Source organism: Arachis hypogaea, chromosome 12 (genome assembly GCF_003086295.3).
Source record: "Arachis hypogaea cultivar Tifrunner chromosome 12, arahy.Tifrunner.gnm2.J5K5, whole genome shotgun sequence".
Lineage (NCBI taxonomy): Eukaryota > Viridiplantae > Streptophyta > Magnoliopsida > Fabales > Fabaceae > Arachis > Arachis hypogaea.
The window spans coordinates 109,806,723-109,822,956 of NC_092047.1; the positions used below are offsets into that span (position 1 = coordinate 109,806,723).

The 16,234-nt window shown below is 33.2% G+C and overlaps 1 protein-coding gene across 1 annotated transcript; it reads left to right on the forward strand.

Moving 5' to 3' along the window:
* The first annotated feature begins 329 nt into the window (after positions 1 to 329).
* Positions 330 to 5,164, forward strand: LOC112728194 (protein ACTIVITY OF BC1 COMPLEX KINASE 3, chloroplastic). The gene is made up of 8 exons (XM_025778239.3): positions 330 to 946; positions 1,047 to 1,274; positions 1,771 to 2,106; positions 2,399 to 2,954; positions 3,173 to 3,359; positions 3,576 to 3,942; positions 4,298 to 4,441; positions 4,913 to 5,164. Exons 1-7 carry the CDS (start codon positions 545 to 547, stop codon positions 4,415 to 4,417), a joined length of 2,196 nt encoding a protein of 731 aa, XP_025634024.1. The 5' UTR covers positions 330 to 544; the 3' UTR covers positions 4,418 to 4,441; positions 4,913 to 5,164.
* Positions 5,165 to 16,234: the final 11,070 nt, after the last annotated feature.

The following is a 16,234-nucleotide window of genomic DNA, read 5'->3' on the forward strand; positions in this document are numbered from 1 at the left end:
ATTGAATTATAAATATTTTTTTCTGTTTATTAAGTACCAATAATTTTATTTTTGTCTTCTCATAAAATAATAACTCATATTTAAATATTTTTTATTAGATAAAAAGTACTGCACTCCTTTTAAATTTAAAATTTATCATGTTTTATTTTTTATTTTTAATAGTAAATTAATTAAAAAAATACAGCACTTCTCATTTTTTCTTAAATATATCAGCATTTCGTTTAAAATAATTTTAGACTTCTTTTTATTATCCAAGGCGTTGTGGAAAAAATAATTGTTGGTAACTGGTAAGAGCTCTTCTAAAAGTCATTACATAGTAATTTTTTTTTATTTTGTTTTCAATTAATGTATTACAAAAATATCTTAGAAAAACTCTTAACATGTAAATCTGACTTGCTATTTTACACGTTGGAGTTCTTATTAGTATTATTTAATATTAATAACAATAATTTGTCAGTTGGTAATTCCCATTTGCTCAAACATTCAATTTGGGTCAATTTGGCTTTTTTTCCTGTGTAGGAAAGAACCCACTATCCAACTATCCATGGCTACAGTTTCAGCACCTTTGGTTTCTTCTCCCAAACCCTCTTCTTCTTCTTCTTCTTCTTCTTCTTCTTACCATGCTTCCATTTCCTTCTCAAAATTCACCACAAAAACAAACTCTTTCAGACCCAAAAGAACCATAACCAGAACCAGAAGCTTAACATGGCTGAATCCACAACAACCACGTGCTGCACTCGTGGAAGCAACACCACCACCACCACCACCACCAACCTCAGCTGCGCCACCACCACGGCCACCACAACCATCAGTGAAGGTTCTTGCACTCCCTGCTGACCGTGCTGATGACCTTCAAGCCGAAGCAAGAGCCATGGCACGTGCTTCCAATGCCACTCTATACACCCCTGAACTCATTGCCTCCAGATACAAATCACGACCCTTCAAGGTTCCAAAGTTTGAATCTTTTTGGCAATATAAATTCTGGGTATGGCTTGATTTTGTGAATTGATTGGCAATTTAACCCCTTTTCTTGGTTGTTGGTGTAGGTGGTGGGAAGGACCTTTCAGATTCTGAGTGCTTTGGGTACTTTTGCGTTGAAGCTTTTCATTGACCAAAGGAATGGGACGCTTGATCAGAATAAGAGGATTCGTGCAATTGAGCTTAGGACCATATTCACTAGATTGGGACCTACTTTTGTGAAATTGGGTCAGGGATTGTCTACTAGACCTGATTTGTGTCCACCTGAGTATTTGGAAGAGCTCTCTGAACTTCAAGTATTGTATTTCTATTCTCCTCTTTCGAAATTTCATTCTTTTTTTAAACATATGTTTCAATTGCAAATCTCTTTGAGACTATTCTGTTATGTAAAGAATGTTTCCTGCTATGCTGCAATAATATGAATATGAGTACAAAAAGTTAGTCACAAATTTAAGTAGTTTAAGGTAGTTGCATTTGATGCAGATATGCATACAATATGCATACATTATAGGTTTCTAGGGATTTATGGAGTTAGCAATGTAATTGATGAGAATTTTGATTTGGTTGAGTGTCTGATGTCAAATATGCTGCATATGTATTATGAAGCTCTTTAGCACATAATTTGGATGAATGTGCTCTTATAAGACATTAAAAATATGCAATGAAATTTCTTCACTAATTTTGATTAGTCTATTATGTTTCTATTATGAAAGGAGGAGTGTGTGAAGTGTGAACTGTGAGTTATGAAATAGTGGTACTTAGGTTGTATCGGTCATTTTTGTTATTGATCAGGATGGTTTGCCGACATTTCCTGATGTGGATGCCTTTGCATGCATTGAGGAAGAATTAGGACTATCCCTCGAATCTATCTACTCGACTATATCTCCATCACCCATAGCAGCAGCCAGTTTAGGCCAAGTTTACAAGGCTCGGCTGAAGTACTCTGGGAAACTTGTTGCCGTAAAGGTGCAACGCCCTGGTATAGAGGAAGCTATTGGATTGGATTTCTACCTTATAAGAGGCCTAGGGTTTCTTATAAATAAATATGTGGATGTAATAACCACCAATGTTGTTGCACTTATTGACGAATTTGCACGGAGGGTATTTCAAGAGCTTAACTATGTGCAGGTTAGTTTTTCTGTCAAATATCTAAATTTGTATTCTAGTTGTAGCTAAGCACACATCTATTATCAATTTAAGCATCTTGGTTTTCCTTTTTCGAAGAAAGGCTAAACAAAAGTAAGTGGTGGACTATTTGCCTAATGCACAAGCAGAAGGTAAGAATGTATGACTGAGCCTTCTTTCTTTGTAAGATCTTAATCTGGTGTGTGCCTCAATCATCGATGGATTAAGAAGACATATTTGTAATCCAAGTCTTTTTTGTTTAGGATTGAGTGTTAATTTTGACAGGTTCCTGCAGGAGGGACAAAATGCAAGGAGGTTCAAAAAATTGTATGCCGACAAGCAGGATATTTTCGTCCCCGATGTTTTCTGGGACTACACAAGTGCTAAAGTACTAACAATGGAATGGGTTGATGGAGTCAAACTCAACGAGCAAGAAGCAATTGAGAAACAAGGATTAAAGGTCTTGGATTTGGTGAACGCCGGCATTCAGTGCAGCCTTAGACAACTACTTGAGTATGGATATTTCCATGCAGATCCTCATCCTGGGAATCTCTTGGCAACACCCGAGGGAAAGCTTGCTTTTCTAGATTTCGGGATGATGAGCGAGACACCAGAAGAAGCAAGATTTGCCATAATTGGTCATGTTGTTCACTTGGTTAACCGGGACTATGAGGCTATGGCTCGTGATTATTATGCTCTTGATTTCTTGTCAAGTGATGTCGATGTGTCTCCAATTGTACCGGCACTTCGCGACTTTTTCGATGATGCACTTAATTATACCGTGAGCGAGCTTAACTTCAAAACACTAGTGGATGGTCTGGGAAATGTTTTGTATCAATATCCATTTAATGGTAAGATCATTTATGCCTTTCAAGTTTCAATGTCTTATCATTTAACTACAAATGTTAAACATGAAAGGTTTAATCATTTATTTGGCAACTTCCATTTTCAATCTTGGAGGAGTGATATAGTTGTGGACTTATATGAAAACCAGCTGTTTGTTCCTGTCTTCTTGCAAGTCTAATCAGTTGCTTTTGTTTAATGTTTTCTTGGTCCCTTCCATTGACAGTGCCGGCATACTATGCATTAATATTGAGGTCTCTCACTGTCTTAGAAGGTTTAGCCCTTTATGCTGATCCGAATTTTAAGGTGCTTGCTGCTTCATACCCATATTTTGCTAAGAGGCTCCTAACGGACCCAAATCCCTATCTAAGAGATGCTCTTATTGAGTTGCTGTTCAAGGATGCAAAATTCAGGTTTGTAGTCTCCACTATTTTGATCTATCACTAGTTGAATATGGTCTTATATCCAATCATATATTGCCACAATCAACAAAAGTAACTGTTATTAAATAATAAACGGTTAGAATAATATAGCCATGTATTTTTCTGTCTTTAATTTCTGTCTCCTATATTAGTATAATATTGTTTTATTATGTATGCTGGAATATTCATTGATCTAGTCTAGTGCAGATGGAATAGACTTGAAAACCTGCTAGCTCAAGGGAAGAAGGACCGAGATTTCTCAGCGAAAGAGGCTCTACAACCTGTTCTGAAGGTATTATTAAGTCCAGATGGTGAAGAGCTAAGGACTCTAGTAATCAAAGAGGCTGTTCGCGTATCCGAAGCTTTTACTATTGGCACTATTTCCTCAACATACCAGGCTCTTCCTGACTTTATGAGGAACCTTGTTTTCAATGCTAATGCCAATGGACCCCTTGCAATGTCAGAAACTGAATTGCAAAGTATGATAGAGCTAAGGGATCAAGTGATTAGGGTATGGGGACTTCTGAGAACCTCTAATGATTTCGAACCAACACTTTTGCTACCAATACTACAGGTAAGATCTCAAGCTTGCCTCATCATCGTATTTCGGATACTATTTTTCTTTTCTTTTTTTCTGTTTTTTGGACTTGTGTCTTTTGGTATCTATACCAGCTTTTATGTCATTATGATCGTTTACAATAAGTTTGGAGGAGCAATCCTTTTTTTCTTTTGGTAGAGTATTCTTATTTCATCGTTCTGTGAGACTCGAAGTAAGTTAGAGGAACATTACTAATATATTCAATGAAATGGATATATAGAAATAGAAAAATTTTGAAATTTACTTAGTACTTGTTCGAGTGATTTGTTCAATTGGATTTTCAATCAGTTTTTGGCTTTCATAGTAACTTTCTACATTAATATATGAACAGGTCCTTCAGCAACCTGAGGCTCGCAGACTTGGGGGGCGTGTCGTGGGTGGTATCACTCAACGCCTTGCAGCACGCTTTCTCCAGCAAGTACTCCGAGTGCAAACATCATCGTCGTCGTAGATTTCGCATCACCGGAAAGTCTAGGTGAATGACTTTTCATCCTGCTCTAGGCTATTCAAGAGTTTGTACTGATATGATCTTATTAATTAGTATTGATTTGGCTCTTGTCGAATGCAAGTTGCACTTTAGAGAGTAAAGTTTAGTGTTCGAATCGTTGATGAGAAAATCAATGGTTTTAGATTTGATTAGAAACTACATTAATAACGTGGAAATTTACATATTGTTGTCTTTATATGAAGTTGATAGTTGGAAACCGTTAAATGACAGGTTAGTCAAACATATCAAATCTTTTAATAGTTCTCAACTATCAACTTTCTACAAAGACAACTGCATGCATGTGAGTCTCCACCCATTAATAATTGTCCGTATAATCTGCGACTGTTGATTATCTCGTGAACGATTCATATCATGCATTTAGGAGCCAGATTGCGAACCGGTCTATGATATTTTGTTGTAGCTTTTGCTAATATTTTTGTTGTCTCTTTATTTGGTCAGGTTATTGTGGACAGGGAACATAGAAGTTCATTCCTAACACTAAGGGGGAAAAAACAAAGAAAAGAAAGGAAAAAAAGAAAGAAGAAAGTAAGAAGTTGATTCTTGTCAAAATTGTTTGATTTTGTTGTTTGTTAATTATATCCTGGTCCAAAAAGGTGTATATATTACTCATCATTATTGATGTTGCATCATCTTGATCGGCATCAACAAATAATTATAATAATAATATGATAATAGAAATTCGCAAGAAAATTGCTCTTTGGTCCCTTCTTTTTTTAAAGAAAAAATATGTTGTTTTTAAGTTTTATTTTCACTTGGACCCCTTTGCTGTTATAAGAATAACTATGATTTAATGCTGCCATTATGTATTCAAATTTCAAAGTATGGAGGCTTTAGCAGTACTGGCACGGTGGCATTTGACTTGGATTCAAATAATTTATGTAATTGTGACCATTTGAAATATCTATTAAATCTAAGATTAGAGATGGAAAGATCAAAATTGTGTGAACACAATTTAATGTCAAAAAAATTATACAACAATTTGCACAGGTAACATATTTTTAGTCAAGTAGCAAATCATTTTCACCTTTTTTTTATGTTAGTTATTTGTTGGTTAAAATTGCTAGTCATATAGCATGACTCAATTATGCAATAGAACAAGTATTTAAATCAATATGTATTTTTAACACTAAAAATGTAAGTACTAATACTGTGTTTGGAAGGGAGACTAAAAACTGAAAGATTGAGACTAAATTAAGTCTTTGTATTGAGTTTAGTGTAAAATAAATTAAACTGAGTTGTCTCAGTATTATGTTTAATTTAAGATAAATATGAAAATTGAAGGGTAAATTTAGAATTTGAAAAGTTAAATAAAGGTATTTTTGAAAAGAAATGTTATTAAAATTTCAATTTCTGTTCTAAAAAATTTTAATTCCTTGCGTCTCCAAAAAATTTTAAAGAAATGTTATTAAACACAATACTGAGTCTTAGTTTCTGTTTCAGTGGAGTCTTTAAAAACAAACACTACTTAAGTGTGCAATGTCTTATGTCTAAGTGTGCAAACTTGAAGCAATGAAGTATGGCCATGTCATTTTCACTAAAGATTATGATGATCACACTCCAATCTTCTATTTCCACTATCCAAATCAATAGATGCATGACAGTAATATCTAATTGGAGAAAACTTAGCTTGTACATAGTTTAATCTTAAAAACTTAAAAAGCATAGTAAAAGTATGTGGGAGAGTTGAGAAGTATCTTTCAATATGATTGTACAAGAACTTCAACAACTACACTCCAAGGAAGAAGGAGACAATGGATGAATCTCTCTCATATATTAACACATATAAAGAAGAGAAGGTTCTTCCATGGGAAATTGCCAAAACATGTGTCTTCACCCTTCAGCATTCTGCATTTCAGCAAGGCAGCAACACATGTATAAGTAGTGCCTTATGACGTATATTTGCGTAGTCCTTGTTGTACAACATTGTGACAACTCAAAATGCTGTGTGCTTTATGACTAGGCAATGAGTGAGTTGAAAAAAAATAATAATAAGAGGCACCAAATCGGCTATAAAAAAAAAAAAAAAAAAAACTATATATGCTGCATGCACACAAAAAATTAGTTATAAAAATTATTCATTATGTATTTATGTAATACATGTGTTGTTTAATTTATTTTTAATGTGTATTTTATTTTTTAACTATTGCGGATGATTGTTCACGAGCAGTTTGGATATATTTGTTGAAAAAAAAGGCCGAGGTATAAATCACATTGAAAATTTTTTTCACTTTGGTTGAATGCCAATATAACAAGTATGTTAAAATAGTGCAATCTGATAATGGAACGGAATTCATGTATTTAAAACAATACTTCCTACAACAAGGCATTGTTCACCAATCGTCATGTGTTAATACACCGCAACAAAATGGACGAGTGGAGCACAAACATCGACATATTCTCAATGTTGCTAGATCATTATGTTTTTAAGGCAATCTTCCTATTCAGTTTTGGGGAGAATGTGTCTTAACTGCTGGCTATTTAATTAATCGTATGTCATCCTCAATACTGAAGGACAAGACTCCGTATGAGGTTTTTCATGGAACAATTTCAAGTGATGAGCACTTGCGGATTTTTGGCTCTTTGTGTTATGCTCAAAATCGGAATAGACGAGGGGACAAATTTGTCAACCGTAGTCGAAAATGTGTGTTTGTCAAGTATCCTTTTGGGCAAAAACTATTTGACTTGGAAAAAGAAGTTTTCTTTGTCTCTCGTGACGTCTATTTTGTTGAAGATATGTTTCTTTTTAAAGCGAGTAAATTACCAATTCTGCCCTCGAATTACCAGAACGCTGACAAAAATAACCTCCACTTTTATTAACGACAAAAATATACTTAAAATATTGAAAAACGCTACAAAAATACCCGACCGTAAATAAAAATCTATTCCGTTAACAGAATTGGTTGAACTGTCAAATGGATTCCATTACAACTCTTCCTCTACTTTTTCTTCATTCTCCCTCACTCCCTCCCTCCTCAATGCAACTACAACACAAATAAACATCATCTGCTGTCACTCTTTTTCTCCCTCAAACCTCCCAGAAGCTGCTGCAAGCTGCAACCACAACAACAACATATCTCAGTCACTCCGAAATTGCAACAACGACAACAACATCATCTTCCTAGCTGAAGTTCCTGCAACAACAACATTTTCCTCATTATTTCTCTCCTAAAATACGATGTCGTCTCTTCTTCCACGGTTTCTCTCCCTCAAGTACGACAATGGTCTTGCTCTGTCATCTTGCTCATCCACTTCTCCTTCTTCGATTCTTCTCTCTCGCCGCCTCTCTCTTTCTCTCTCCTTGTTGTTATTATGCTTCTCTCTCTCCTCAACGACGGCACCTGTGGTGATATTGTCCTCTCCTCCCGTCCTCCCTCACTCCCTAAAGCAATTACAACAACAATAAGCAACATCTCAGTGACTCCCTCCCTCTTCCAAAACTCTCAGAATAGACCTTACGCCTCACCCTCTTCATCTCAGCCACAGTCATAATCAGCCATAATTAGTAATAATCCTCCATAATCAGTAATTCTACAATTTTTCATTATATATTTTTTAATAATCTAATAAAAATAGAATCCAAAGAGAAAGAATAAAAAAGAGAGAAGCGGAAGAGATAGCTCCTCACTGTCCTAGAGAGAGAGGGACTATCCACTGCTGGCTTACTGCGAGAGAGGAGAGTAAGGCGCTGCAAGACAAGTTTCTGACAGCAATGGAGGGGCGGGAGCAATGCAAGCAGTGACAGCGATGGCGAATCTGAGAGGAAAGATCGAGAGATCTGCTGAGAGAGTGAAGAGGGCAAGGAACTGTGAGATCCTCTTCTGACGACAACGGAGGGGCAGCGAGTAAGCAACAGTGGCAACAACGAGGTTCTGTCGTTGAAGACAAAGAGACAACGGCGTGAGTTGATGAGAAATTGTTCTGTGTATTGGAGAAGTGAAAGTGAGAAGAAGGGAGAAGAAAAAAATGAGCGGGGAGTGGGGTGTGAGAGTGTGAGATAGAGAAGATAGGAAGGTAGCAGCCATAGATTCAGAGTGAGAGTGAAGAGGGTGAGGTGTAAGGTCTTTCTGGGAGGTTTGGGGAGGGAGAGAGTGAGGGAGAATAAAGGAGAAGCAGAAGAAGGAGTGTAACGGAATCCGTTTGACAACTCAGCTAACTCTATTAACGGAATAGATTTTTATTTACGGTCGGATATTTTTGTAGCATTTTTCAATATTTTAGGTGTATTTTTGTCGTTAACAAAAGTGGAGGTTATTTTTGTCAGCGTTTTGATAATTTGAAGACGGACTTGGTAATTTACTCTTTTAAAGCGGATCAGGCTTTGGAACCAAGGATTGAAGATATTGGATCTCCTGTGACAGAAACAATTGTTGAAGAAGACACACACAATGGGCCAAGTTCAGCACCCACATTTGAGCCTAGTACTCCACACTTAAATGACTATGCCGGAGATTCCCTCATTGAAGCACCTATTAACAAACAAAGGGAACATGAACTCAATGAAGAGATTGAAGAGTACATCGCTGACGATGCATTGGAACCAAGTGCAGCAGAAACAACGCCGACTTCCAATCTACCACTAGTCACGATGGACATTCCACTTGATCGGGGTCACCGCATGAAGACACCCTCAGTCAGGTTGCGCGATTTTGTCTCTGCTGCCACGATACCAATAAGTCTTACCGACCAACCTCCCTCTCCATCAAAATCCTCAGCTGTGTCCTATCCTATACAAAATTTTGTGAATTATAATTTTTTTTCAAACAACACCGCAGTTTTCTTGCTTCTCTCCAAATAGAACAAGAGCCTCTATTTTTCTCTCAAACAGTTAGAGATAAGCGTTGGCGCAAAGCGATGTCCCAAGAAATTCGTGCGCTTCAACTCAAATACACTTGAAAACTCACAACTCTTTCCCCAGGAAAAAAGCACATGGGTGTAAGTGGGTTTACAAAATTAAATACAATTCTAACGGGACAATAGAGAGGTTCAAAGTAAGATTGGTAATTTTGGGAAATAATCAAGTGAAAGGCTTGGATTACAATGAAACGTTTTTTCCAGTGGTAAAAATAACAACAATTCGCACAACACTCGCACTGGCAGCAGCCCAGGATTGGGAACTCCACCAGATGGATGTCCACAATGCATTTCTTCATGGAGAATTTGATAAGGACGTTTACATGAAGCTTCCCCCTGATTTTCAAGTGCCTCAACAAGGACTGGTCTGTAAACTTCAAAAATCTCTCTATGGACTGCGAGAAACTTTTTATATTATTTTTGACAGTCTAGAAAAAATCTTTTATAAAAGGCAGGCCAACTTAGACACATAATAGCATTGGAGTTTCTCACAGCATGCAAGAAGCAGGATCCTGTATCAGCATAAATGACTCCCTAATCTCATATTAATACACTACACTTAAATCAGTACCATTTTAAAATTAATTTCTGCATTCAATCACCGAGTCTAGTACTCTAGTTCTCCAACTTCTGTTTTTTTTTTAATTGAACACCTCTAATGGGCTGTACTATTCCCATTAAAAACATAGATTGGGCTTTTCATCACTGATATATTGTTTCAAAAAACCTTACCCAAAAAAATAGTTTCAAAAAAAATACGGAATGATGAAAAGAAGGTCCATAAGGTTGTAGTTTGATTACGGCTTTTTTGGGTTGTAGTTTGATTACGGCTTTAAAATAATAAAGACCAAAATAAAAAACAAATAATAATGATATATGACCCAAAAATAAAGAATAATAAAGACATAAAATATAAAAATAACAAAAAAAAAACCCATAAATATAAAGACATACATATACATAGATGCAGTCACATAGATACACAATAATGTAGTCTGTTTGCTTTGGTTGTTAAAATTATTTAAAGGGAGATAAACACATTTGTTATTATCCTTAATAAAGCGAGAGTTGTTGGTATTGAAGGCAATGAGTGTTTTAATCATTTTGAAGGGACAAAATTATAATAAAAAATTACGCCTCAGGTCTAATATTTGTATCTCAACTTTTGGATAAGATTATATATATATATATATATATACAAGTAACTTGGATGAACTATTTACAATACCATATTACAATTTTGATAGAAATTTAGGGTACGTTGGTAAGCAAGATATTTTTTTATGAGAAAATATAAGAAATCAATTCTTTATTAGTCAACTTCAATCAATTTTCTCCTTCTTTCCTAAATTTCTTTAAATCGTTGTTTTAGAAAAAAGATTCCAAAAGCATTGCTCATTCCATAAAGGAAATATTTCTTTAATTTGGACCATAACCATTGACGAAAATCGATAGATAATATTCTTACATTATATAATTGGTATTATAAATTCTAAAACATTGACGACGGTCGGTGGATCATTTAGTCATTTTTATTTTAGTAACGTACTCACTTTGACAATGCCATATTCATAAATCATAATCGAACTACTAATATGAAATTCATCTTAGTATCAATATCTAACTTCTTTTTGTTAGGAAATTTTATGTCGTCTACTCTATTTTGGGGACTATATACATATTTATAAATTAAGTATATCTCACTGTTAGTTCAGGTAATAAAAAGAACAAACTAAAATTATTTGTTGATTTGAGTCTAATAAAAATATTTTATTTTATTTATATTTTTAGAATTTGATGAGAACTAATAGTTAAGTATAAATAATTGAGTTTTAGAATTTTAGTATTCAGCATACCAAAATTACACCTAAAGTAAGAATTAAGTAGATTTTAGTTGAAAAAGAATAAAGAACCACAATGATAAAATTTTTTTAATTATATTTATAAATTTAAATACACTTCTATTTTTATATATCTTTTTTATCGATTTAATATAGATGGTTATAGAATTGGGGAATCCAAAAATTTCAATACTTTTTATTTGACTAATATTATTTTTCTCTTTTTCTTTTCTTTATCATTTAAAACATTTTCCTTAAAATTTAAGATTTATAATTTAACTATTTAGATCTAATAAATAAAAAAATAGATAAAAATACACATAAAAGTGTTTAAAATGGACAAAAATACACAAAAAAAATTATAAATATTAAAATACACTTGAAAGATTATTTTTAATATAAAAAATATCGTACCATTAATTGATTTGTAAGACTTAGAGTATATTTTTTCCATCAAAATTAATTTGATATTTGTAAATTTTAATATGTATTTTTGTCTAACTTCAAAATTATTCACGTATATTTTTATCCATTTATTCTAAATCGAATAATTATTCAAACATGAAAATTCTCAATCCAAATATATGCAATCCAAAGATTCAGAAAGAGCACCCCCCAGATTTTGACCAACAACTAATTAGAAGAAGGAATGATGAAGTGAATGTAGCAACGTATAAGCACCTTCAAATCTTCACATTCATCTTCAGCATAGGATAGTAGAAGATTTGGCGGCTACACATGTTCCAATGGGGAATGTGCCACGTGTCCTCTGTGGCCGGTAATGACGGTTGGGTCACTCGGTTATGCTCCTTAATTAAGGAACACGGAGGCCATGCTCCCATGTATCTTTGTCTCCTGTCCCTAACTTAAATTCTTCGTGGGTCCCATTGCCTCCCTTCAATATCATGCATGTGCCTCTTCCTCCATTCTCATTTAATTTTTCCTCTTCTCTTAATACATATCATTATCATTTATTCACACACCACTCCACTTATTATTCTTTCCAAATTCTTCACTGGAAATTTGTAAACAGGATATATGTGTTGGTAGTTTTGCACCAAAAATAAACAAAAATCATACTAAAAATTAGTTATTAAATTAACTATTATATATTTTTATATAAATATATATTATTTAATTTATTTTATATATATATATATTTATTTTTAATATATATTTTATATAAATAATTAATTTAATAATTAAATTAATTTTTTATATATATTTAATATGATTGAAAATAAAATAAAAGTTGAGTTGCACATTTAGTAAAGTTAATTAATAGGTTAATTAATTAATTTATTGTCCTTGAATTCACCACTTATATAACTGATTTTCTACTCTCCCCTTCTATAAAGGCTTTGACCCACTTTAACTGCTCTGCAAGTTAAATTCCGATTTTAACCTTGCAATTAACATTTTATACCATACTCTTTATTTATTATCTAATGATGTAAAAATAAATTTATAATATTATAACCATATCATTTTTTTCTTAACCACTCATTTTTTCTTGTGTTAGTCATCCACTTCGACACTTCCACAATTTGTTTCTCATTTTTACGAAGTTATATATCTTTAATATATTTTTTTTGTTGAGTTATTATAAATTTTATATAATTTTTTTATTTGTTTTATATTAATAATTTTGAATAATAAAAATTAAATTTTAGAGTTTTTATTTTATCAGTAACAGAAATTCTAATATTATATTATGAAATTATTTAATTCAAAAATTTAAACAAATAAAAATATATATAAATAATTATATCTCTAAAAATTAATAAAATACAAGAAGACCGCACCTGGATTACCTAGGTTTCTTTGAAATAAAATAAAAAATACATTTTGGAAATTAAAAAAAAAAGATTATATCATCAAAAACATATTTAAATACATCAATATATATATATATATATAGGCCGGATATAGAAATCTACTTAAGCCTTAGCTTATTAGAGAAACACTTGTATGAAAAAATGGGAAGTATGTAATTGATTACTAATGTTTCTTTCTCTTGGCGGTAATTTGTTTTAGAATTATTCATCTTTGCCAAGATGATTTAAAATTGTTATAGTTGTTAGGCATTTAGTGTACGCGCATGTATCATCAAAGTCAAATAATAACTCTAATGAAGAAAAAGACAAATACTACTATACTAATAATGAACACTGATTTTGTTAGCTATAAAAGACATTGCTAGTTGTTCTCCTCGAAAATCCTTTCCTTAATTACTTGGAATATGTTTTGCTTGCCAAATTGCATGTGTGTCCCCTTTTCTACTTTTTCGGTAAAATAATGAAAGTTTGAGATATCAAAACATTGTCTCGTTTTAAATTAACTTATGTTGAACAAGTAGTACGTTTATTTTTATTTATTTATTTATTTTTGGGTGGACAAGTAGTACGTTAATTATTACTTCACTTGTCAAATTGTTATTATTCCCTACCGATTTTTTAGGACATAAGTATTTTTGTCAATCTGAAATATTTTTACGGGATGCTACACATCCATGTAATCATGTAACCAAGTTGGTCCAACACAAAAAAAACTCAATACCATTAAATGAAACGTGAAATACACGCACCCAATACACACGAAATCGCCCAACGCTTCTTCTCCCCCACGCTTCTTCTTCTTCTTCTCACGCTCGTTTACGCACGGAGCGTCTTCTTCTTCTTCGCATTCCTCCTTTTTCACGTTCCTTCTTCTTCACGTGTTTTCTTCTTATCGTCATTCTTTTATTATTGTTGTTGCTGTATTTTTTTGTCTTTTCCCCCTTCTCTCTGGTGAAGAAGCAGTAGAAGGTGAGGAAGAAGAGTTTTGAATAGTGCAGAATGAACTGAACACAGTACTCATGGTGAACCGAAAATAATACAATTGTATAGTATTGAGTGAACGAAACATAATCCATTATATAAAATCAAATTCAAACAGCTTTTCTGCAAAATGAACCGAACACAGTACTCATGGTGAACCGAAAACAATACAACTGTATAGTACTGAGTGAACGAAACATAATCTATTATATAAAATCAAATTCAAATAACTCTGCGTACAATTTACATATTATCAATTCAATTCAATTCAATTCAATTCAGTACACCTCCGTCCATTTAATTCAATTCAAATTAGCAATTGCATTCCATTTAATTCGATTCAAAATTGAATAATCCAAACTTTGTCAATTTGATTCGTTTCAGAAGAGTAATCCAAATCGCTCTCCTGTTTACCAAAAAATTATGAACCCCTAAACACTGAACCATAAACCCTAAACACTAAAATCAGAATCCTGAACACTAAACCCTAAACCCATAAACCCTAAATCCCTAAAACCCTAAAACCTAAACCCTAAATCCTACACCCTAAAACCTAAACCCTAAACCCTAAACCCTGAACCCGAATCCTGAACTCTGAACTCTGAACCCTGAACGCTAAACTCTAAACCCTAAATCCTGAACCCGAACCCTGAACACTGAACCCTAAATGCTAAACCCTAAACCCTACCGTAAACCCTAAACCCCTAAAACCCTGAACCATGAACCCTAAATTCTAGACCCCTAAACCTTAAACCCCTCGACCATGAACACAGTGAACCGAAATTAATACACGGGGCGAACCGAAAGTTTGAAACACACTAAACCCCTGTACACTGAACCCTGAACCTTGAACCCATAAATCATAAACCCTAAAATCCTAAACCCTGAAATCCTATCGTCAGTCTTTTGTTGTTGTTGTTGTTGTTGTATTTTTTTGTCTTTTTCTCCTTCTCTCTCTGGTGAAGAAGCAGTAGAAGGTGAGGAAGAAGAGTTTTGAATAGTGTAGAATGAACCAAACACAGTACTCATGGTGAACCGAAATTTTAGTTATGGTGAACCGAAATCTTAATTACAGTGAAACAATTATATAGTACTTAGGGAAGAAAATAGAACATATTGGTCTAATTTTTGTTAGACTCCTTTCTGCGGACCAAACCGAAAACATGAAAGTGATGAACCACCTCTTTAGTACTTACCGAACCGAAAAGTTACTCACATTTACTCAGAGTTACTCACAATTACTGGCACTCACAATTACTCACAGTTACATATTATCAATTCAATTGAATTCAATTCAGATGTAGATCACCTCAGTCCATTCAATTCACTTCAAATAAAATTAGAAATTTCATTCCATTAAATTCGATTCAGAATTCAATAATTCAAACCTCATCAAATTGATGCGTTTGAGAAGAATAATCAAAATTGCACTCATTCAACTAATTTAAAGTTGATTAATTCATTGTTTTAATTCAAAAGTGCATATCGAAGAAGAAAACGAAGAAGAAGATGAACGACGAAGATAATTGCATTGAATCAATCCAGATCCATAATGCAGAGAAGAAAAACGCGAAAGAGGAGAACAACGAATTTAATTAGGTTGAAGAAGAAGAGTATGAAAAGTTTACGTTGAGAAACGTTGATAACGCAAAATAAAAATTCGTTATCTAGGTTATAAGAGGCGCGTGTAAAACAAGTGAGGGTGTGGGGCGTAGAGTGAAAGTTACATGAATACCATCCATGTAATTTTTACATGGATGTAAAACTTTTCCTAATTTTTTTATGATAGCCGAAAAGGAATAACGACAAACAACTCAAATGTTCAAATTTTGTTTGATATATATACAACAATTTATTGATCAATAATAATAAATTCTTAAATAAAACTTAATCTAACAAATAAATAAATAAATAAAATGTCTCATTCTAAAATCAAATCTGAAATTGATGAACTTTTACTATATTTTTCTTTTTTCTTTGCCCCTAGATATATGCCACAAATGTTATTGACTGCCTAACTAGACGCAATTTATTACAACCAAACGTTCTGGATGATTTGTCTTTGTCAATCTATTTAATTAGTAATAGTTTTAACTTTTCATCCCAATTCCAAAAAACATATATTTAGTGTTGTTTACCATCTGAGGAATATATGGCATTTATGATATTTGAGAATAAAAATTCATATATTAAAATTAGTTATTAAAATCAGTCACTCATATATTTGTGTATATATATATATAGTTTAA